The 24,282-nt window shown below is 42.1% G+C and overlaps 1 protein-coding gene across 1 annotated transcript in view; it reads right to left on the bottom strand.

Moving 5' to 3' along the window:
* itpr2 (inositol 1,4,5-trisphosphate receptor, type 2) overlaps nt 1-24,282 on the bottom strand; it is a 54,145-nt gene that overhangs the window by 23,410 nt on the left and 6,453 nt on the right. Inside the window, exons 5-37 of the mRNA XM_071502804.1 lie at nt 23,700-23,858; nt 22,758-22,856; nt 22,469-22,552; nt 22,193-22,339; nt 21,282-21,377; nt 20,890-20,934; nt 19,183-19,334; nt 17,933-18,032; nt 17,588-17,748; nt 17,350-17,491; nt 16,931-17,089; nt 15,392-15,564; nt 14,841-14,960; nt 14,347-14,529; nt 13,961-14,212; nt 13,727-13,874; nt 13,413-13,560; nt 12,525-12,712; nt 12,301-12,424; nt 12,146-12,203; nt 11,875-12,040; nt 11,404-11,571; nt 10,909-10,995; nt 10,688-10,813; nt 10,449-10,571; nt 10,003-10,203; nt 9,246-9,497; nt 8,955-9,080; nt 8,627-8,755; nt 8,195-8,315; nt 7,703-7,884; nt 7,355-7,497; nt 6,525-6,633 (exon numbers count right to left, since the gene is read on the bottom strand). Coding sequence (XP_071358905.1) covers nt 6,525-6,633; nt 7,355-7,497; nt 7,703-7,884; nt 8,195-8,315; nt 8,627-8,755; nt 8,955-9,080; nt 9,246-9,497; nt 10,003-10,203; nt 10,449-10,571; nt 10,688-10,813; nt 10,909-10,995; nt 11,404-11,571; nt 11,875-12,040; nt 12,146-12,203; nt 12,301-12,424; nt 12,525-12,712; nt 13,413-13,560; nt 13,727-13,874; nt 13,961-14,212; nt 14,347-14,529; nt 14,841-14,960; nt 15,392-15,564; nt 16,931-17,089; nt 17,350-17,491; nt 17,588-17,748; nt 17,933-18,032; nt 19,183-19,334; nt 20,890-20,934; nt 21,282-21,377; nt 22,193-22,339; nt 22,469-22,552; nt 22,758-22,856; nt 23,700-23,858 — 4,671 coding nt within the window. The remainder of the gene's footprint in view (nt 1-6,524; nt 6,634-7,354; nt 7,498-7,702; nt 7,885-8,194; nt 8,316-8,626; nt 8,756-8,954; nt 9,081-9,245; nt 9,498-10,002; nt 10,204-10,448; nt 10,572-10,687; nt 10,814-10,908; nt 10,996-11,403; nt 11,572-11,874; nt 12,041-12,145; nt 12,204-12,300; nt 12,425-12,524; nt 12,713-13,412; nt 13,561-13,726; nt 13,875-13,960; nt 14,213-14,346; nt 14,530-14,840; nt 14,961-15,391; nt 15,565-16,930; nt 17,090-17,349; nt 17,492-17,587; nt 17,749-17,932; nt 18,033-19,182; nt 19,335-20,889; nt 20,935-21,281; nt 21,378-22,192; nt 22,340-22,468; nt 22,553-22,757; nt 22,857-23,699; nt 23,859-24,282) is intronic.

Here is a 24,282-nt window from a genome sequence, read left to right as displayed (position 1 = left end):
CTGAGCTACAACTTCACCATCAGACAGCAGAAAGTTCAGTCAACACACTTGAAACCTGAAACTCTACCTTCAAAGTGTTACTTACCATCATGAGCCTATGATATTAAAACTCAGTTTGAAACTCATGTGCTGCGTGTTATCTAATGTAGAATTCAGTTGTTAGTTCGTGAAGTGGAGGGACTGGAGGGAAAATGAAGTGGGAGCCTTCTGTGATATAATACATATCCATTATTATCCTGCTGTTTACGTGCAAACACTGGGAATATGATGTGAGAGAGAGAAGACAATGACACTAAGGTCATGTCATTTGCAATATTGTGGAAGTTTAGCTTCAGAAAAAACAGTTAGTTGGAGCTCGTCTTGTTTTTTCTCTCAATATTTTTCTACTGGTTTTACTGCTGACAGCATAAAGAGCGCTTTGAGACAGCATTTAGGCATTCATATTTGGAAATAAAACATTAATACTTTTACAGGTCCATAATTTACAATATATAATCTAGTTCTGAGGCAATTATTACCTCCAGACTGCCAAGGAGGTTATGTTTTCATCTGAGTCTGTCTGTTAGTTTGTTAGCAGGATTAAGTGAAAACTACTGAACTGATTTGCACTGAAATAGAGAGAGCGGCCTACATACACCTGACTGGCCCACGAAGTCAGGTGTATGTTGTTTGATACATATGTTGGCCTCAATGGATTAGAGTTAAAAATTATAAGCAGAACTCCATTTTAATAAGATTTCCAGAAATATAATTGACCATGGGATGACGGTGTCTCTGTCTCATGAGCACAGGATTTCTAGAACTCTGGCTATTCCCTGTAAACAGAGTGAGTAAACAGGAGCTAGAGTTAGCATTAAATGCTGCTATTGCAAATTACAGCGTGAATTATTGCCAAGGCACTTGGCAATAATTGGTGGGCTGCATTGAGCTATGTTAGGTGATGCTGTTCAGTGAAGTTCGGGTTAGGCAGACAGAACTATTTCTGTTGCATCTCTTCCTGTTGTAGGATGTGAAACGTCTCCGTACCCATGGTCTGTACAGGCAGCTCTGTACATAGGACCAAAACTGTACTGTAGTACATACATCTGGCGAAACTTTGCAGGAGACACACGTGTGGACTCACGCATCACGTGCCGCCATTTACAATGTTTTCAGGCTGCAATTCCACAGCACATAAAATGCTTTTACCCAACAAGCAAGCACATCAGCAAAACAAATTAAGCCCACATGTGAGAGCAATTGGCGAGGCTGGTTCAGGGAAATACAAGACCAGCAGCGTAAACAAGTATTCAGCAAAAGGCCAGCTGTTAGCTGGCGAGTTCACTGTGGAAGCATGCTTAACACTGTTAAGCACTGATTGTGTTTGTTAGGAAGACTGTGATGTCGAAGATAGGCTGGCTGACGAGATAAAAGTAAGGTTTGCTCCTTTCGTCTGCCTCACTGATACCTGAGCATGTATACAAGACAGACAAAATAAGAGAAACGCTTTACAATAAAATATCCTTGCAGTAAATAGCATTTTGCTTGGTTTACAGCAGGAATATGTGGCTGGAAATATCAGTCTGTCGGCCCATCACTTAGGTTCTGCCTGAAATATCTCTACAACTATTTGACAGATTTCCAACTTGGTGAGCACAGAATACCCATAGAATGAATCCATCTGACTTTAGTGATCCCCTGACAGCAGTTCAAATAAGTCTTGTGAAATATCCCAACACCAACTAGATGGACTGGTGATCATGTATCCTAATGACTTTGGTGATCCCTTGACTTTTCTTAGAGCAACACGATGAGGTTCACATTTTTGGTTTTGAGTTGAATGTCTCAAAAATTATTGAACAGATCGCCATCAAATTTGGTACAGACATTCCTGTCCCCCTACATATGAATTGTAACAATGTTGGTGATCCTGCTTTCATTTAGCAAATCATCAGGTCAAAATGTTCCATTAGCATTTAGCTCAAAGCGCTGCAGTACAGCCCATTGACTGTATATAAAAAGGTACAGCGCTGTTAGTGTCTCTTAGTTTTGTTCATCTGAGGTGTTGAATGATCTTTTCTATCTCTCATTTCTGAGTCTGTAGTTTGTGGAGTTTTTTCTGTCAGTGTTGGTGAGCATCTCGTGACAATAATTTGACCAATACTTTGGGGCTTTTCTGTATGTGTTCTAAGGTGTTTCCTGTTCTCTGCATTAGTAAAACTGTAAGCTAAAAGGAATCAGTACAAACATGTTACAATTCATATAATTCATTCAGTCGCCTGTCATGTGCCTCCCTGAACACAAGTGACCTTACTCACATGCAAACAGATCCAAATAACACTGTGTCAAAACACTGTTCACAAGACAATTAATCTCATTCATCGTGGCCCTGCATTTTTACAAGTCATCTCTTTCGTCCACGGCTTAAAGCTAAAAAGATTTCAGGAAGCACTGTACTCCTGGTCTGAGGGCATTTCTACACAGGGTACACAGGCGTCCTACACCCAGTCAGGAAAAGACCAGACAGACGAACAACATGTGCGAATCCCTCATCGCTATGGAAACCAAAACATAATACTCAACTCACAGTTACCTGACTGACGGAGCGAGAGAAGTGAGGGCAAGAGGAAGGAAAGATAACCTCAGTACAGGCTCAGGTAGTAAAACATGCATGACCAATAGATTTCCACACAGATTACTATTATTATTCTTTTGTTAGCAGATAAAAAGTTCACAAACTCTGAAGCCAACTCGAAAGGTTTTTTTTATTTTTTTGCTACTAACTTTATGACTTGATCCAGCATGCTGTGTCGGCCTGAATCCAGCCAAAGGTCAAACCATTTGAGGTATCCATGTGCTCAGCCTGCTCTCAGCCTGCCTGACCTGCTCCCAGTGCATGAATCTAAGCCATGTTCCCCTATTCTCCACAGCACACAGATAAACAGGGAAAACCCTGCAGGATGAGCTCACACAGGGACAGCCAGCGTGGCACAGCATGCCTGGGAGTGTGTGTGGGTGTGTGTGCCTGAGCGAGGCTTTCCGTTTACATGCGTGCATGTGATGTGCTTAGCATCGAGAGGGTGGTAATCTGTAAATCTGCTTTGCCTTGGGCAGGTGGTGTGAAACTTGGCAAGCAAGAAAGGAAGAGAGGGAGAGAGGGAAGGGAAGAGAAAGACAGACGGATGGACAGACAGACAGACAGCGTGTGAATGACAGGGATGAGTGTGAAAGAGAGCGAGGAACGAGAAGGGTGTCAGCGTGATTTATATTACATAACTGGCTTTTCCAGTCATCTGTAAACAAGAAGACATGCTTACGTATATATAGCCCTGACAGCACATTACATACATATGCATGCATGTGTTCACGGAAAATCTAAAATATACATTGGTAAAAAAAAAAAAAAATTAATTTCAGTTTGTCAGTGTGTTAAAGGATGAGGATGTTTTGTATTTTTCATATTGTCAACAAATGCTATGAAAAACCAAGAATGAACTGACTCTACGAGCAAACAAACCGTATATATCTCATTCCCCTGTGCCATAGACCTCCATTGATGTCTAGAAAGTGTTAAAACACATAAATGAGCCACTGCTGCACTAGCTGACATGTTCCTTCATTACAATGAACGTGGGCAGTGTAGTTTATTTTGAGTCAGTCTAGGACAGACAGTCCTGCTGCTGTAAATACTCACTAGCATCAGATGTTGTTTATTTTGCATCAAAATAGTCCCCAACAAATGTTTAAATTTGTTTGAGTGACATTTCCTAAAAACTATAGTGCCCAGCTGTTTTTAAAAAAATACTTTACCTTACTTATCTTTTTTTTTTTTTTTTAAAGAAAGACATTAGGTATCAGTTTTTAAAGATTTGAAGCTCAGGGGGAAGGTCTGTGGTTCAATTCCCAGCTCCCAGTCCACATGTTGAAATGTCCTTGGGCGAGGTATTGAGCCCTAAATTGCCCCCTCTGTAACATCAGTGTGTCAGTGCCCTGTATGTGTGCAGATAGAGTGCTGTATGAATTTGTGTGTGTGTGGGTCAATGTGACTTGTAGTGTAAAGCTCTTTGAGCAGTCAGTAAGACTAGAAAAGTGCTATATAAGTGCAGTTTATTTACCATTTATGTCTTCTGCAGCAACAATTGGCTTTGTCGTTGAGTGGCAGTCAGTGTGGGGATGTCAGAAAGTGAGGGACTAACACATTGTTGGTTTTGGTTGGAAAAGTATAGAACAATGTCGACCTTATCCTTTAAAAACAATGTGCATGAGATGAGATAAAATTCAAAATAAAAGTCTATCGTGGCATTTTATGCTAATTTCTTCAAATGTAATATTTGAATGTAGTCTCAGAATACAGAGTCAGTATGCATCAAACATTCTTTCATGTCTTTTTTTCCCCTAAAACCCACCCTCACCCACGACATCTCGAGGGCAACTGGGAGCACAAACATTTATAGAGCTTCCCTTATCTGACAGCCAAAACAAGTGAAGTGCAGAAATAAGAGCCAACACATCTCTACAACACACAGTCACTGCTGCAGATCTTGTCCTCGCTACCCAACCAGCACCCTGGGCATGACCCAGGCAGACAGAGAGCAGGGCTTGGGTGGGACTAGAGGGGAGAAAGATAGAGAAAATAATTCAGGCCTGCAGACAGAATGCGAAAGACTGAGTCAAAGCATTGAGGGGGCAAAGGAGGAAGAGAGAGGCAGCAAGTGGACAGAGGAGTGAGAGTAAGGAGGGAGGGGGGGGGGGGGGGGGGAGAACGTGATGGTCCACGTGACGCTGGCTCAGCCACTGCAGGCTGTTACGTAAGCGCACCCCCTGCCCTGTCTCCTCATGGACTGAGCAGACTCTGCTTCTCTCCAATCCCTCACCCTGCAGCCGCTGCCCACTTTTTTTTCCCTTGCACTCACATGGCTCCTCACATGGCTGCCTCACTACCTCCCTCCCTCCTTCCCTCCCTACCTCCCTCGATCACTCTCCCTCCATCTCTTTCTCTCACTCTCCTCCACCCACCAATTGCACCCCAGGGGAGCCACCAACCTCTGCTGCCGTTGCTGTCACTCTGTCTCTCTCTCTCTCTCCTTCTGTTTTTGTCTGTCTGCCTCTCCCTCTCTCATTATTTCCATCAATCGTTTTCTCGCTCTCTCTCTCTCTCTCTCTCTCTCTCTCTCTCTCTCTCTCTTCTGTGCAGTGAGGCTGCAGCTCCACGCTCAGGGCTACAGGGATATGACAAAGAGAGGCCACAAATACATGCTTGAGCACACTCACGCACACCTACACAAACTGACATTTCACATATCGTTACCGCACTGTCTGGCTTCTCGAATGCGCCAAGCCGCTTTTAAAAAGTGACTGTTTTTCTCTCCTTTGAATTCCTCTGATCTTCTTCCACACAACTGTTGAATCATTTGCCTTTCGAAAAACATCTTGGCTGACTGACACAAGATGCAAACACAAATAGGGAAAACAACACTCTGACTCCTCAAGCAGCTGTAAGTGTCACTGGCTGGCGTGTACTATATTGAGAAAGATGGTCTTGACAGTATTACTAATGGTATTACACTGAGAGAGAGGGTAAAGGCACATACATAAATTCTATCTTAACACGTGATGCAACAAAAACAGCCTTTAGTAGGACAGCATCGTCAGCCAAAAATAATCATATCTGCATGAAATCCCACACGGTCAGAGGACACTGACACATGCTTCCTCACAGTTTACCTCAAGACAGTGCTGAGTCCAATAAGTGGGACTCCGAGCAAAGCCAAAAAAAATGAACCATTCTTTCTTCTCGCCAGGATTCTCTCTCAACTGAAGTAGCACTTTTTGTGTTGAGTGAATTGCACGGCATCACCTGCCCTCATCACGCAGCTGGAACAAGCTCTCCTAAAACCTTCTAAAGGTGATTACAGACCTGACTTTTTTGTACTGCACCCGTCTGGTGGGCACAAACACATCCACACACACTGACACCTACCACCTTAATTCTCCTCCACCAACTCTTGTCATTCACTTTCCAGGTCTCTGGCTGAGAGGGGGTGCAGCAAGAGACAGGCTCCTGCACCCCCAACTCGCTGCAGTATTGATTTGTTTGTTCAGTGCTTGTCCCCCGCCAACCCCGACCCCCCCTACCACCGCACCCCCACTCCTCCTCCTCCATCCCTTACTTCCTCCCCCCCTATTCTCCGTCTCAGTGTGAGTGTGTCCTCAAGTGCCTCCCTGCCTTATGTAACATAGAAAGGCCCACAGCATACTGATGAAGGGGAGTCTGGGCTCTGGGCCGACAGACCTGGGAGAAAACAAGGGCTGCACTGCACTGCTGATAGAAGCACAGCACTGCTGGCACACGAAGACAGGGCTTAATCCACAGCAAACTTTTCAATGATTTCATCTAATTAGTGTGTTTTTATGTAACAGTGAGAGTTTCAGAGACTAACACAGATTTCCTTGTAGAATCCTGAAATTTTACTTCTAACAGTGACACATTATTTAATGACACCATGTTTCAGTGACATCCTCCTCAAGCAGGGTGAAGTACTCACAGACTCCTGAAAGCATTCTTTCTTGTCCAGCATCTCTCTGAGTGTCTGCAGGATCTTCATACACAGCTTTTCCTCTTTGTCCATAAGCTTCTTGGTGTGTTTGATCAGCCTGGCAGAGTGACAAGAAGTGCTTTATCATTTACCACAGTGTTCTGCTAATGCACTCACTGGCTCACAAGTAAAAACAAAGCAATATTTTATTGATCACCACAGGTGAAATCTCCTTTTCTGTTCTCTGGGGAGGTCAGAGTCAGACAGCTGCAGCAGTAGCAGAGTAACAGCACCCCTGGAGGTTTGATCATGTATCAAACTCATTTTTATGATAGATCTAATCTATCAGTTTGAGTACTCTACTGAACATAGATGCATGGAATTTATTTTTTTTCTTTGCATATTTACAATTGTTTAATGTAGGGCTAAATGTTATTTTTATAATATTACATAATATTTAATACACAATATTTTCAAATATGTTTCTTAAAAATTGTTCCTTCACTTCAGCTCTTTTCCAAACCTTTCTGACCTGCTGAATAAGTAGCACAGTAATACATATTAATGGAAGTTAATTAGTGACGGTTGTGGGTTTGGTTAATGATATACTTTTTCAAAACTACTTGTTCTTTGACATGTCAATCTTAAACTTAGCACATGCTGAATATCAGCAAATAATAGCAGCGTAACAACTTCTGTCAACTTCTCATAAAACTCAAACCAACATGTCGGGCATGCTGCTAGTCTTCTGTGTAGCCAGACAAAGACTTTTCAATCAGACCTTTAAAAAAGGGAGATGTGTTCTTTGGTCAATACACAGGTAATGGATGGAGACTCACTTGGACATGAACGCGCCGCTCTCACAGCGTAACCGAGCAGCCTCTGGAAACAGCAGCTCAGGGCTATGAAGAACATCCACCAGAACAGAAAACTCTGCCTGAACCTTTGGGCTGAACTGCTCCTCCAGGCAGGACACAACCCCCTGTACACACACACACACACACACACAGTCAAAGGCTTAATCCAGTGCTCCCTGGATAAACTGCTGGAGAACATATATAAAGCCCTCATAAAGTTAACTTGGAATCTCCTGTTCATGTAAATGTTTAGCCATGCTACGTGAGAACAGCCTGGCAGAGCCACTTGCATGGCTGTAGACTCTTAGCCTCTTGTCTTAGCCTCTGCACCTGCAGCTTCTCAATGATGTTCTTGTAGTCAGGGCCACCCAGGGGCTCCTTGCGTGGTCGCGTGCGGGCAGAGATCCTCCAGTCCTTGGCTGCCCGCTGCACCATGTTGCTGTGCACTTTGAGAGACAAAGTGTTGACCTGACTGTCCAGGTCCACTGGGATGGCTATGGCCCGGGCTTTAGCTGGGGAAGAACAGGAAGGGTTAGTTGTCAGCGTGAGTTTATTTTTCCGATGTGACAGTAAACACAGCTCAGGCACCCAGCCCTAGCTGATCCTGTAAAGCTTCTCAGTGGTAAACGTTACTGTGCAGCTCATGCTGTGACACTGTGACATGAATGTGTGAATAAGTGAAATGAAATAGAATCATTCTCTGAATAAATGCTGCACAATCGATAAATTTACTGTTATATATTTACTTTCAATAACATATTTTAAATGTGTCAAAATGCCTCTTTCATCCACCAGTATGGAGAGCAGAATAGCTACACTCACCCACGTCAGCCAGTGTTTTAATACAGCTCTCAATATTAGCCTTCTGAGCTGAGTTGATCCAGGTGCAGTTGTAGATCCTGAATGATGACTGGAGCAGCTTGATGAAAACAGACTGGTTTGTCTGTGAAATGAGACAGAGCAGGGGAATTTGTTTTTTTAAGGGCATAAGAGTTGAGACACACAGAGATAATCTTGATGGGAACACTTCTATATTGTCTCTGATTGGAGGCACTTATACAGACCTCTGTGTAAAACACCTCAAGCAGCTGTTCTGCATAGGTGCAGTGAAGGAGGCAGTCTGCTGCCAAATACTTTTTACTGTAAAGAAGCTAGAAGTTTGGTTTCGGTTTGGGTTCAGGATTTGGATGTACCATGAATGAGCCTTGCTCTTCGGGCACATTTCACCTGCTTGTCAGGGGTGGAAAACAATACCTGCAGGTTGGAGTGGTTGACAGAGAAAGGAGAACTGAAGAAACCCTTGACAATGGCCATCACTGTCTCTGTCACATATTTCTCCAGGGGCAGATCTGCATGGTTACGGTCTGTGGTCGTGTTGCACACCTTAAATGCAAAAATTAAACAGAGGATAATTTCTGAATAAGCAAAACCTCACATCACATCTCTGTCATTTTCTCTGCACACGCAGTATGTGAATAGATTGAGCATATAGGTAAGCCCTCATGTATCTTGACACATACACTGCCTCATTAGGAAAGGATCAGGCATACATGCATGACCTTTCAATCTGACAGAGACTTACACTGGACATGTCCACCAGGAAGTTGTCAAATAGCTTCCAGATATGGTTGGAGGTGTAGATCTCCTTCATTTCCACCTCTGTGTCCACATAGCAGTGATTCACGAAGTTCACATAAGCAGTTTTCACCTGGGGCATCAAAAAAATAGGAAATGTGATGCCTGTTTATTTTCAGATAAAAAAAATACAGCTTTGAATTGAATCCAGAAAAACAACTGAAAAGTTTGAATAAATTCTTATTATTCCTCTTTACCATATAACTCAAGCTATATTATTATTTTCAAAGAAAACTACCTCTGGTATACAGCTGACTTCAGTAACAACTTTGACTATGTCATCCAGTGGTAGCAGAGAGTTGCACTTCAGCTCAGTGTAGACGTTCTTGCCCTCGGTGCAGGCAGCCAGCAGCTCCACGAGCGTGTTGTGATACGCCAGAGCTCCGTCTTCATCTGTCCGCTCCCGCTCAGAGCCCATCATCTGCAGCAACACTGGGAACGAAGAGCGGTCGTTGTAGAACACCAGCACGTCCTCGCCCCCATTCACCAGCTGGACGCACAAACACACACCCAAACACAGGTTACGTGAGGTAACTGCAGGGTCTATCTTAGGTCCTGTGACTTTCGCCTTCATACAGTTGCATAAAAGTGCAAATGCTATCGTTTGAAAATATCTCTTAAGGTAGCACACGGGTAATATCACTATGAGCTGCATATTTTAAACAATGAACGTTCATCATTTTTGATATTGTAATTTAATGCAGCAAAGCTTTCCTGCAACTTAACAGAACACATACTTTAATGACTTTAAGGTATCTGTGCACCTCATAAGATGACATCACCCTCTAAAAGGTACTTGAGAAAATATAGGATAACAAGAAATTAGACCTCTTCACAGCATCATTTTCCCAACAAAGATCCCAACCCATCAGAGCTTTTCCATGAATATTATTTAAGAAAACAATATTTTCTTTGTGTTTCTCTTCACCCTAAACAAACCATACCCAATATCCAGGCAGTGTGGGTATAGGTGGCAAAAAAAAAAAAATCCTCACCTCTGTCATGACTTTGTCCTGACATTTCTTCACATACTTCCCATCAGCTTTCACAATGGTCTGCAGGAACTTGAGGTACTGAACGTGTCTTCCATGTGTTTCAATGCAGTGGACAAAGTGATGAACCACACGGTCACTGATCTCATTGCACAGCTGGTAGTTGTTCATAAAGATGTGACGCATTGTCTCAGCTTCCAGCAGCTGGTGAAAAAACAGGAGCCATGATTCAGTCTTTGACAGAGATGTTTTTCATGCAAACAGAATATGGATTCATTTGTGTAATGAAAAAAAGAAAAGTGTTCTTGCTTATAAAAAAACAAAAAAAAAAAAACTACGACATCAGATCACTTTTTCAACTGCCAGGATGCTGTTGTTTTAGACCTTGGAGGTGTCTTAAAGTAAGGCATGTCAACAGGGGACAACTACAGCAATTCACATCAACATACCCCTGGAGTGAGGAAGAGGTTAAGGTGCTTATGTAGCAGAACTTGGTTCTGAGGATTTCCTCTGCAGAAATTCTGCAGAAATGTATGTGCCAGGGTCATGATCTCGTTCATCTTCTCGTCACTCTGTGTGAAGGCAGAGCAAAACAATTAAGGCAGTCAGACAGACAGACGTCAAGATTTCACACCAACATCAGGTGGGATGAGCCATTCAGGTGTCTGTGGTTGTGGTTGTTACTCACCTTCTCATAGGGTATCTGCAGCAGGTCCAGCACCACAGTGTGGGCCCCCATGTTCTTCAGCAGCCTCTGCTGCTGCACACGACTCTTCTTACTGGGAAAACACAGCTTACTAAGCCGCAGTAGGATCTACAAATGAGACAGAGAAACATTTTACAGATACACAACAGCAGAAAAAAAGACATGCAACAAAAATAACCTTGAAATAAAGACATGGACCTCACCTCTTTGACAATGTTATAGTTGTTTGCCTTGTTACTGTCAATCTGAGGTTTAATATCACCATCTTGTACTGGGCTCAGGACAACCTCCTGGTAAAACACATAAATGAAAAAAAAAAACATCCTTTTCGTCACAGTCTTTGGCACATGACATCCTCTGTAACCTGTTTCTAATTACTGTGCGGTGGGAAAAATGCCTGCACTGATCCTAATCGCTACTTTTCTTATAAACAATACAAGTAAGAATAATGTTTTAAAAACATAACAAGTTACAGGCCTAGTTAATAAAAACTGATTTGGCAGTAGCTTCCTGTTCTGACAGACATTATTACTCATTATTCCTGAGTAGTACTAAGCTACAAGTTTGCAGGTTTGCCCTGTTTACTTTTACACCAACTTTTATTAACGATAACAACAAACAAAGACTGGATGTTTAAGACATGTACAGCAACTTCCTTGCTTTTAAATGCTTGATGCCGATAAATGAAGGTACAGCACCTCCATGTTCTGTTCTTTGCCCTGTCTGACCCCCAGGTCTTCACTGTTGTAGACTCCACTCTTCTCCACCCACAGCTCTGACTTCTCAACAGTGAGACGCAGCTGGTCCAGGTCTGTCTTGATCTGCTTGTAGTTTTCTACATCCTGCTCTGACACCAGCAGCTGGACCTGGAAAGTACACAGACACATACACTGGGTGACAAATAAACCAGACATAGAGATATTAAAAGAAAAAATGCGTGCAAAAGCAAATCTCTGCCAAGAAGTTTTAGAGCACCACTTTAGGAAGTGAGCTTGTGCAGCTCTAGATTGCAGCTGTGGAAGCTCTCTGCTGTTTGGCCCTTTGGAGAACCCTCCTAATCCAAAATGATTACATCAAGCATGACAAAAATCACTTAACTTGAGAAGTGCTAAATGCCACACTCTGTCAGCTTACCAAGTATCAAAAGAGTGTGACTGTTCTGCCGCTACCTGTTTGAAGGCCTGCAACACTTCAGCTCTCTGACTGAAGTGTTTGAAGATGAGTTGCAACGAGCCAGACACCAGTGGGGGGTAATCTTGCATAATGAGATGGATCAGCACCCTCAGAAAAGTCCGGCCACCCTCATCGTCCAGCTCCACTGCACTTAACTCTGAACTGAAATCACATAAATGCACACTTGCATCTTCTAGGTGCCTTTGGTGAGTGCCTGAGAGTGTATTAGAACACTGGGAGTCAGTAAACAAGCATAACTTCACCTACCTTCCTGCAAACATGCTCTCTGCTTTGGCTGCAATCTCATCTATGTCTGGTTCAGAAGCTATGGACAACATAAAGGGAACAACAGCTCAATTCAGTATGGTTGGTGGCTAGAATGTAAGAGAAGCTTCAGTATCTGTATCAAGAGAGAGTCTCACGTGTCACTAGAGGCATATCAGCCACTGAAGCAGAGCTGTCAGTTATGCTCTTCTCCCCAAACTCCTTCTTGTAGATGGACAGCAGGTACGTGATCCTGTAATCTAACCTCACACTCAGGATGAACTAAATGGGACAGAAAAAGCCACAAAAATACGTCACTCACCTTTGAGATGGGTGAAAAAATGTTAAATAGCACCATGTACATCCAGAAGGTGGTGCTTACTTGCAGGATCTCAATGATCTTTAGCTTGGTGTCCATCACCATGACGTCCTCATTGTCTGGCAGGAAGTGTCCTTTACTGTAGCGCAGGGAGGGAGGGGTGTCAGGGAGGCTGTGCGGCACACCTCGACTCATCACCATCTGAGTCATCATTTCTCCAACGCCGTGGATCGTGCGCAGGACATTATTGCCTAAAGGAAGCATTCATCACATATTTTGCTTTGTGTGTGTGTGTTTGTGTGTTTAAAGCCTATCATCATAAAGCTATATATCAAGCCTGTGAAAGTATCATACAAACTAAAACAATGGCCCTGAGGATATCAAATGCCAGATGGGCCAGAACTTTCTCTGTTATTCTTTTCAGCCCATTAAACCTAACACCATTTTTATTCAAACATTCCCAAAAAGTTTTTGTCAAACCAGTTACAATCTATTGTAAATCATCTCTAAGAACAGATCTGTCCTGTCTCTCTCTGATCTGCAGAAAGTCATCTTTGTCTTTATTTCTGTAACTGCATATTTTAGTTCCACTGATACCTCGAATGTAAAAACTTTTGTAAAAAATCCTTCTAACAGGATGTTAAATCAAGACCAATACTCCAATTCTTTTCTCCCTATGGTAGCGCCCTGTTACTTTCACAACACTTTTAAGTGCAGCATCGATGTTTCCCATCTACTGTTGACTGTCCTTCACTCGAATCAATTGACTTGATCATTTGTTCATGATTTTTTTTTTTATTATCTGTCCTCAGATTATGGAGCTCCCTCCCTCTGTTCAATGACCTGACTCACAAAATAAGGTAACAGCAACATACAGTTTTACTCGTTAGCTTTAACCTTAGATGAACAAGGCAATGAAATAATAAACTTCTACTGTATAAGTGCACTGACCAGCCTCTGGGCTCTTGTTGAGCTTGTTCATGAAGGTGAGTGGGTGCTGGACAATATCCAGGATGGCCAGCAGGGTGCGTGTCAGACGCAGCAGCTCACTGAAGCTGTAGAAACCAAAGTAAACCAGGTTACGAGCCAGATTCACCACCTGGAAGACAGAAGTAGACCGAGCACATCATGATTAGAAACTTTATAGCAGCAAATAAAAATCGCATCAATGAAGTACAATCTGAAATAGCCTATGTGAGAAAAAAAGGATGAAACTACTCTAATTATATTTAAAAAATAATTGCACCAAGATGAGATTATTTTACCTCCAGTGTGAGTTCATTCTTATCTTTATCCCCAAATGGAAAATGCTGACTGACGACATCTTTAAGGTATTCTTCCACAAACTCCATCGTGGGGGCAAACTTCCTCTTCATCTCCTCTCTTGAGCTGTCAGTGGACTCGTATTCAAATCTGTGGAAACAAACAATCACCATCTGCATGAGGTAATCAACAGAGTATCACACAAAGAACATTCACACACGTAGTCAGATGCTCACTCATGGATGGTGATCTTGGAGGGGATCTCTGTCCAGAGGCGAGCGTAGCGTACAGGCACCACAGCCTCCTGTGGGTCACGGTCCACATGCATATGCAGCATGAGGCGGCAGAAGGAGGCTCTGAGGTTGTAGGGCAAGCAGTCGTCGAACATGCAGCGCAAGATCAGATCCACAGGTAACTGGCAGGAGATCTGGTTGATGGCTAGGTACTGACGGTCCAGACACATTTTAGCAAACAGGTTCAGCTGGTATCTGCAGGACAGATGAAGGATGGAAGGTTTTTCAGATTGGACATAGAAGAAAAAGGGGAAAACATCAGTTCCTGCTTGTGTGTTACAGCTATTTTTGTGTTACAAGGGAAAGAAGCTTTAGAGTACCACCATCACCTGTAGTAGGTGATGATGTCTACATCCATCTTGTGGTTGCCCTTAGCATCCTGGGCCAGGTGGCGGATGGATTTGCCGTGAGGCTCCTTATGGCTGTCGATCCAGTAGAGCCAAACCTCCTCCTCCTCCACCTCCTCCTGCAGCAGAGAGGACTCCAGGGTGGTTTCTGTGTTAGAGATTAGTCTAGGGAGGGGTGAGGGGGGGGGGGGGGGGGGGGGGGGGGGGGGGGGGGGGGGGGCAAGGGAGAAAGTGTGACATAAAGCAGTTACTAAAAAAAACAAAAAAAAAAAACAAAAAAAAAAAAAAACTACACACATTACACTTTGACGCAGAGCTGCTGCTGAAAATATCTATTTCACAAGGTACACTGGAGGGAACAACAATCTCTCATGCTGTGGAGAGTATATGTATTTTTAAACATTTGAATGAACGCGTGAAATATGATGGGATCAACCAGGATGTTTTAAATATAGATACCACAGGTTGTGACTCACTTGGTCTGGATGAGGATATCTGCGTTGGTGGGGTTCAGCATAAATTTACAGATAAGCTCCTGTGTGACGGGGATGGCAGTCTTGTTGGACACACAGAGATCAGAGAGATAATCCAAGAATCTGGAAGAGCATCATACATGAATCACTATGCTTAAAAAAAAAGTTTCAGAACAGAAATACATGAACTTATTGTACACATGAAAGTTTGTAAAATAAAGTAAAATAAAATATAAGTTTTCTGTCTCTCACAATAAATTCTGTGTTATATTTTGACATGCAAAGTATATAGACACAGTAACAGCAACACATTATAATTATACCAATTCTTAATTCCAATACATCACTCGAAAGATAAGGTGAAGTCGCTATGACTCACATATTGTATTGAATTACATTATTCTGCATTATCCTGTGTTCCTCTCAAGTCTCTGTATTTAAAGACTAACCAGTCAGAACAGAAATCTCATGTATGTATCTTATGTATTCTGCATTTTCTTTCACTCAATTGTTTCCTTGGGTCATCTAATCTTTGGGAGGTGTACATGTCTGACCTGGGCTCTCTGTTGCGCCTCAGCAGGCTGACAAAGGTCTCGATCTCTCTGGCTGTGATGTGTTTTTCCAGCAGCTTGCGGTTGTTGTGCAGCAGGGCAGTGATTGTGTCCTCAGCCAGGATCTCATACCCAATCTGAGACTGCATGATTGAGAACTTTTTGGCGATATATTCCTATGAGGAACAAGAAACGTATGGTTTGAAACACTTCTGATGGACATGGTGGTGATGGGAAGTCGAGAGAGAAACCATAAGAATGTGCTGAATCACTGCATCCAGTTTGTGATTGACCATTATCCAGATAGAACTTGTTGAACATGATAACTTTTGAAAATACACCCTGATTCACATTCATGAAGCCATCCACAGTTACACTTGAGAGCCGCCTGTCACCTCCATCACCTGTTAACCACTGAGCAGCTCAACAGGACTTTTTTGTGGTTAGTCAAGAGTTGCTTCTTTTCATCAAGGGTAAAGGGTTCTATCAATCAATCTACTGACTTGACTACTGATTAATCACTTATAAAATGTCAAAAAATAATGAAAAGCACACATAAAACTTATCGAAAGCACAGGTGAGGTCGTGCACTTACTTAGTTTTCTTGATGAGCACAAAAGAAAATGTTTAACTTGTAATGAAATAAAAGAAAAGTGCATAAAAGATTTTTACTAAATGATATGGTAAGTATATGCAATTGAATGTCCCCAAACAATCTGAGTGTCTTGAGTTAGTGCAGGGCTTTTCACAGCAGACTTTCTGACTTGTCACAGTCAGTAAAAATCACAGGTATTACTAATAACATGAAGGCTCTGTTCTGTTCAAGGCTCCCAGTGAGTCATGAACAATACAAGGACTCTCAAGCAGCTTGAAGGAACTCAGCCATTATGGATTATATTATTTACACCTGTGTTTTTCATATTGTGACGTCAAAGTTCTCAGTATTGTAAAGTACCATGTGTACTTCTTGTTGTACTCTTAATACTCTTAATACTCGTAATAAAACCACACAAATGTTTATCTGTGATGCAGCATAACAGTAGCACAAGTTAATTTCTAAATCAATCAAGTGACCCAACTGAATCAGTAATACAGGAGTATCTAGCTTAAGTTGGTTTAATGGCTAGTTAGCTAATGGCTAGCAACAGCCACTGGTTGTACCAGACCAAGGAAGACTACAGCAGCAATACCAATGAGTGTACTGAGCACTGAGTTTATTCTGTATGAATTCAACCTCTTCATTTGTAATGGAAAATGTGCTGTGAGCTCATTATTAAACTTGTGAATTTTTTCTGCTGAGCCACTGATCGATTAAATAACCATTTGAGCACTACTTAAGTTTCTTTATTAGTGGCATCATTACTGCAGCTGTGGTCTATTTTTCCAGACAGTCTGGCACAATACACTGATAAGCTCCCAGTTAAAAGCCACCTCTCTAATCTTAGACTACCCTGCATCCTGTTGATAATGACCATATTAATGAGCCTGATGACAACTCAATGAACATTCAAGATTAGACTGGAGTAGAAGATGGAAACATGCCTGGTTCTTGCGGTAATCCTGTTGGGAATGCCGTAGCACTCTGTAGCACAGTCTCAGCATGTACTTGAAGTGAGCATAGCGCTGGTCTCCCAGATCCTCCAACCTCAGCATCGGACCATCACCCTGATCAGTGAATGGTGCCTTCAGGATGCCAAAGATCTGCGGGAACAGAAAACCGGACACAGTTGTGACGAACCAATGGAGGAACTACAGACTGTAACAGCAGGAAAATGCTTCAATAAATACATTTCTTGAGACTAATCTGTAGCTATTGCAAAATATCTCACTAATGGTAAATCAGTAAGATTTGCTCTGGGCTTCACTATCAGCCCTTCTGTTATACTTCAATTGATCTGCATTTTGTCCCACAACAAAGGACAGACAGAAGTGAGAGATTGTGTGTTGTGTGTTGCACTGACCTGGGCAAGGATGTTCTGTTCCCTCATGAGTTTCTGCCTCTCTCGGTTAGGTGTAGAGGTGACCACAGATAAAACATCCTGGCCATTGTTGGGTACCACACACACAAAGAAAACCAGGTCTTCCAGGAGCTTAGTCACGAACCTGAAAATATATATGAAGGCAAAAAATAACATGTGAAATCATAAAATATGCACACAACCCTGCGTCACCTGTGTCATCACACTCAGGTCTCTGTACCTCCTTTCATTCTGAGCGATGTTGCCGTACTGAAGCTTCCTCACGGTGGACTCCAAGACCTTGCTGGCATCATTAGCAAAGTCCAAGTCCCTGACCTCCGACAGGGGAACAGATACGATGGCAAAAGCCTCTTTGTCCTCTTTAGTGGGACAGGTGCCGATCTGTTGCGACAAAACAAATTTCCAAATGATGCATCCTGCTTGTTTTACTGATGTGAGTACAGTGGCTTCAGAAAGTATTCAGACCCCCTAACTTTTCACACACTTTGTTTTGCAGATTTCTGAATTACCTTCTAAAGCCACTGTAAGTGAGTGTGAGTGTGTGTGAGTGTGAGTGTTATTAGACCTTCAGCATAACCGGTCGCTCCTCCTCTGCATCAATGGGGACGTTGGTGCTGGTCACCCAGGTGTTGGTGCACAGGTGCCTAAGCCTCACGTATGAGTTTCTGAGGAAGGATGGGGCAAATTATTTACAGCAGATATGATTTTTAGTTGATTATATGATGTTATTGAAGTAGCTGTGATGCTAAGTAAATTAGCCTCGTATTCTATGATCATATTCAATGATCTATGATCATATTCAGTGTCATTGTTTTAGCCATGCTAGCAGGTCAGCTCTGACTGATTCTCTGCCTTTTCATTTAGCACCACCACCAGGTTTACATTTGGGTTTAGTGAAATATCTCGACAACTATAGGATGGATTGCCATGGAAATTGTTACAGACATTCCTATTGACTTCAGTGATCCCCTAACTTTTCCTTTAGCTCCACCATTTGATCAAAACATTGATTTATCTAGTGACATCAAATGGATGAACTTGTACAAATTTTGGTACAGACGTTCAAGGTTCCTCTGAGAAGAATTCTAATAACTGTTCCTCTACCACTGCCATGTGGTTGACATTTTTGATTAGCCTCTGATTCATTTTAAGTAAAACTGAAAGAATTGCCATGACATTTGGACATTCATGTTCCCATCAAGAGAAATTCTAACTTTGGTAAACCTCTGATTTTTAATTTAGTGCCATCATTAGGACAAAATTTCTATTTGTCCAAAACTAAAGTATGTGACCAAATATCTTAAAAACACATTATTCCCATCAGCCTCAGCTCTTCTTTGTGTTTAGTGTGAATAAGCAAATACTAGCGTACTAATGTGCTAAAATAATAAAATAAAAATAAGCACGTCAACATTGTCATTATAAGCATTTTAGCATGGTAATGTTAGCATTTAGCTCAAAGTAATGCAGCCTCACTCTCCCCAACTAGCAATGCAGTAGACTCTTTGTCTTGTTATGAAATACGTGAAACAGACTGTGATTTGGATGAGAAACTTCAAATAATTTGATTTCATTTTCGCTTGTTTGAGAAATTATCCAGTAACAACTGTAAGTACATTTCAGACTGCTCTAAAACCAACAGCAAAGTGGCACTTACTTGAAGTAACTCACAAAAACAGATCTCACCCTAATGGCAGATTTTCTGACAGGAACTACTGTGTACTCTGTGTGGTTAGCTCTAGTGAAAAATGCTCCCTGTGGATAAAACCACAGCAGATGTAACATGTTATTGTTGCCCCCATGTGAGTGACTGACCTGGGCACGAGGCAGTCAGCCCGCTGCAGAGTGGTGGCATCCAGCTCAAACAGAGAGGCAATGTCATTCCCATGGGGAACAGACACCAGGGTGAAAGCAATCTTCTCTGCTGCTTGATGCTTTCTCTTGGAGAACACGGGATCTGTCTCATTCTGCAGGACAAACACAAAGACACAGGCAGACAGACAAGCATGCACACACACAGAGTCAGTAGACATTAGTGTCTGCTGTCTAAACACCTACATGGCACAGACAGCTCAACAGTTATCAATTGATGATTGACAATTGTTTAACTGATTAATCAAAAAAATAATTCATTAATCCGAACAATCCATTGTGATAATAATTGTTAGTTGCCCTGGTTGAGTTTTTGATGAAAAGATACAGAGAAACAGCAAATTCTCACCTTTTTATAGACGCAACCAGCAAATATCTGGTAAATTACTGTTACATTACTAGATTACACACACAAGTTGTAATTTCCATTGATAATTTTTCTGATCTCTACTTGAATACCTGTCAAGGCTCTACCAGCAGTTCACCCAGAAGGAGAGCACCTTCTCTCCTCTTCATCTGCAGCAGCACTGTAACTCCCCACAATTTTAAACTGCACTCACCTACTTTACATTATATAGTCTTCATAAATTATCTCTATCTTGCCATAGTGTAAAATTCAGCCCAGTTTGAGTGAAAATATGACCTTGGACATGTTTTGTGCCAGGTTTCCAAATCTTTCCACACATGCTCCCATAAATACTGATAAACGAGCTCAACTGTTGATAAAATCTATCACTGAAGGCGGATGGATGTGAGCCAAACTATAATGTCACAGACTCTTACACTAATGAGGTATCACATTACACAGAGCCATGGCTTCTCTGTGGTGTGTTAGACACTGCAGTACATAGGCTGGTACGGTCTGCACTGTGCAGATGCAGCAGATAATAGTGAGGGTTAATTTCTCCCACTGTTCTCTGCATGTCAATGGGAAGCTCCCCAGAGCTGCCTCCACGCCTCAGCTTCTCTATCCTCCCACTCCCTCCCCTCCCCTCCCCTCCGCTGGTGACTCACCCCACCAGCTTAGCACAGGCGAGTAGAGCAGAGCAGACAGCACGTCTGCCTCCCCTCCATCCCCTCTCGCAGGGCACCCCCACACCCAGACGTTATGTAAGGAGCCCCCTGTGTGTCTGAAATTCAGCATGTGCATGAGAAAGTGTGTGAGGCTGAGAGAGTTTGTGTGCGTGTTCCTTGCATTGCCAGAATACAAATGTGCAAGGAAGCTAAGAGCTGAAAGGAACGTCTAGATATAGATTCAGAGTTTGGCAGAGTTTGTGTGTATGCATGTTTGTCTTTATGTGTGTCGGTGTGTGCACGTACTTTATGCGTGTGAGAGAACTGGTGCTATTGCATAACCAAAGGATGAGGAGACAGAGAAGGTCCTGAAGTTGGACAGACAATGTGTAACTGCTGAGATAATCGTTCTTTCCACTAAAACACTCATCATTTTCTCTCCTGTTCACTCTTTTTATCTTTCAGTCAAGCACAAACTGACTCGTCTATGGTGTGACATGACACACTGTTTGCATTGCTGATGTGCTGAACTGTAAATATCAGCCTTGTATATTAGATGATGTATAATTCATTCTCTCAGTCTGAAGTCAGCTGGATGGTATTGTGCAGCTAAATGTGTTTATTTGACTGACTCACCTCTCCTTTAGACTCCACCATGTTCTCTTTGAATTCAGGGTTCACCTGCAGAGATAATGAGTGGTCAGTGGCCTCAGTTCTAGAAAGCTCTGATGATCACCCTGTCGCTATTATCCCCATCATCCAAAACCATTTAAAAGCAGAGGATGGGTGATAGTAGCCATATCAATGGGAACACTGCCACCTACAGCACCATCATCTAAAGTCCCTTCAACTGTGCTTATTCAGACACTGAATTGTAGATACTCTCTGTTTGAAACAAATAAAGTGACTCAGGCAAAACTCATTATTAAGCGTGAGCTACTTTTCTAAAAGTACTGTGTAATTAGAACACAACGATGAGCAGCTACAAAATTAAACAAGCAACTGATACAAGCTGAAGTAAAACTCACCTCAGCTGCGAGGTAATTCCCAGTGGCCAGGTGTTTAAAGCGGAAGAGACTGTTCCACTGGCCGGCTCCGCCTCTACAGGGGTCGTAGTGCACGACCTGCCATAGGAACACAAAATAAGAAACAGTGCACCTACGCCAATACACACATTTGGAGTTCAAACAAAAAACAAAAGGTTAGTTTAAATATCAGTCTAAGGTTTATTCCTGTTAATTGTTCTCTGCTCCTTCAGAGTCAGAATTAGTTCACAAACCAGATGAAACAAAGGTGCATTCATTCATTTCATTTTCAGCACTTGGTGCAACGACGTCATGTTTAGTCTGTCACTTTGGTGTCAGGGTGAGTCAGAATGAGAGTCAGCCAATGTGCTAAGTACAACAGGAATTTGTGTTGGTCACACTGGTACGACAACATGTCAACAACTGATATGGTGACATAAGTGCATTCTGGCACAAAGAGCAGACAAGACAAGACAAGAGGAACTTCAATTTAGTGCCAGCTGATAAAGAAGAACATACACAACAATAGACGGTGGGCTACAACCAACTAAAGTTTAAGGAGGCAGACAGGCAGACATTATGGCCTATATTTGTGAGAAATTGTCCTTACTTATGACAAAACTATAAATTTAAGTGTTTAAAAATACATTATGTTCATTTAACCGAGGTGGGAAGAGTTTATGATTCAGCTGGCTTTGGCAGGGTCTTTATTTTGTTGATGTGCTGTGTGGCTGGTTGTTACTGAAAAGACAACACAAACGTTTCAACTTCACCGGTAAAAAAGTCACCACAACATGACAAATGAACATCACCTCTTTCTAAAAATACTGATTTTCATAAAGTGTTTAAAGTAGCATGAATGACCAAAATTTAAAATTACACAGAGTTATTGTCAGTTCTTGTCTGTGTTTTACCTCAATCTCCCAGAGAGCCTTGGAGCTGGTGGCGGAAGTGGCAGACTGCCTCAGCGTGGTCCTGAGAAATACGTGCTGCTGCTTCTTGTACTCGTCACAGGTCAGAAACTTCTCCTGCTCAGCATGAAACAGCCTCACCACATCTCCCTGACAGAGGACACATACAGAACATGAGACTGCTGCATGCGGTTTTGCTGTAAAAATTTGCAAACTACAAGAAATTCTGCAAAAAGACAGACGAAAATAAACAGACTTAAAAGCAATAAAACAACAAACCCCCTTAAGAACGTCTTCCCTGTAGTCGCTAAACTTCATGAACAAGGTGACCTTCCAGCTTGTGTTACAGTTGACAGCATTAACCTGCAGCAAGAAGCAGAGAGTAAGGGACACACACAAAATGATTAAATGCTTCTCTGAAGGCTAAGATGATATTTAATTACATCGAAAACCATTAGCTCAAATACAAGCTATGGGTCTTTCTGGTGAAAAGCTGTTGCAGTCTTTTATCCGACAGTTGCCACATGTTTCAGCTCTGATAGAAACAATATAAATAAATTAGTCCCACCTCTTTGCAGCCGAGGTTGTCAAGCAGCTCAATGTTACTGGCGTGAAGAGGCTGCCCTGCGTTCACTGGCATCAGCACCACCTTGTCTCCAACCACCACCTTAAACCAAATCAGAGACACTCATATTGCAGCAGGAGACACAGGTTTGTAAACTTCCAGCAGTTTTTCAAACAGATTAAACAGATAGAAAGGGTGTGTCCATGCAAGGGGTCAGGTCTGCAAACATCCACTTATCATCATTTTTTTTTTCCTTTCTTTTTTTAAAGGGTGATATGTGAAGCAGCAACAGGCTGAGATTCACATGAGAGGGTGATTGAGCTGTTGACAGAAAACAGGTGTATTCATACCGTGGTCAGTGGACACGAGTGCAGCACACAGAGACATATTGACTGAAAAGTACACTTCCTGATATTGTTTCATCGCTTGCATAATACATGCTTTCTAACACAGTCGAACATCAGTTAGACACACAGTTGACTGAGTTCAGTCACAAAAGACTGAACTCAGCCAACTGTATCTCATGTTAAGCAGCAGTACACAAGCACACTGTGGTTTTCAAAGTGAGTGGCTCATCACATTTATTCAAATTCTGTGCTGGAATATTAAAAACATCTTAACTTGAATGAAGCAGTACTGATGCCGTACAGTGGACAGAAAATAAAAACTGACTGAATACTGTTTAAGCTCAATCTGCAAGTCTACATGCAGTGGGAAGGCTGGTGCATCCATGCTTTGACTATTTTGATCTTCTGTGTCTGACCGGATAACACACAAACACCATGCACAATCAGGAGCAATACCTTTAACCATAGGATGCTAAAGCCAAAGGGGAAGGACAAAATCAGAAATGTTACTGGAACAGGACAAACAATGAACTGACAGTCTCAACAGAGAGGAACTTTGTATCTATAGTAATGTGACTCCAGGTGGAGGGAGGCCTACATTATCTCCTTCACTGCGAAGCTTCCAGAAGGGCTGAATGTAGAACCAGGAGCCCTCGTTCCCGGCCGGGTCCAAAGAAACCCGCATGGCGTTCTTCTCCAGCAAAGCGGGGAGACGCTTGTTCACCGTCAGGTACTTATTACTCTTAATGTGCAGGAGCTGCGACAGAGGAATCAGTGTTTAGGTACTTCAGCAACAGTGGTGGAGGAAGTATTCAGATCCTAATACGACACTGTGGAGATTTAACTGAAAAGTTGGTTTGTTAAAATTTTGACAATGAATGCTTGTTTTGTCTAAACAGCAGCGCAAACCTCAAAATTAATAAAATTAATCAAAATTATTTGAATAATTAAAAGGAAAAGCAGCAAATCCACACATTTGAAAAGCCGGAAACATTTATTGTTTTTGCTTGAAAATAACAAACATAATCGTTATAGCTTGTAGCTTGTTGACAATTGTAGTTGAAACTTAATTTTCTGATAATCAACTAATGAATTATCATTTCAGATCAACTTGTATACTCTGGGTAGTTTAATCTATAACAAACCATCATATTTTATCAGTTTTAGTGTGAAACATAACT

This window comes from Trachinotus anak, unplaced genomic scaffold, assembly GCF_046630095.1.
Source record: "Trachinotus anak isolate AG129_WGS33_773 ecotype Australia unplaced genomic scaffold, CSIRO_AGI_Tana_v1 ptg000002l, whole genome shotgun sequence".
NCBI lineage: Eukaryota > Metazoa > Chordata > Actinopteri > Carangiformes > Carangidae > Trachinotus > Trachinotus anak.
The sequence above is the reverse complement of the archived record's forward strand: the minus strand, read 5'-3'. Positions and strand labels throughout refer to the sequence as shown.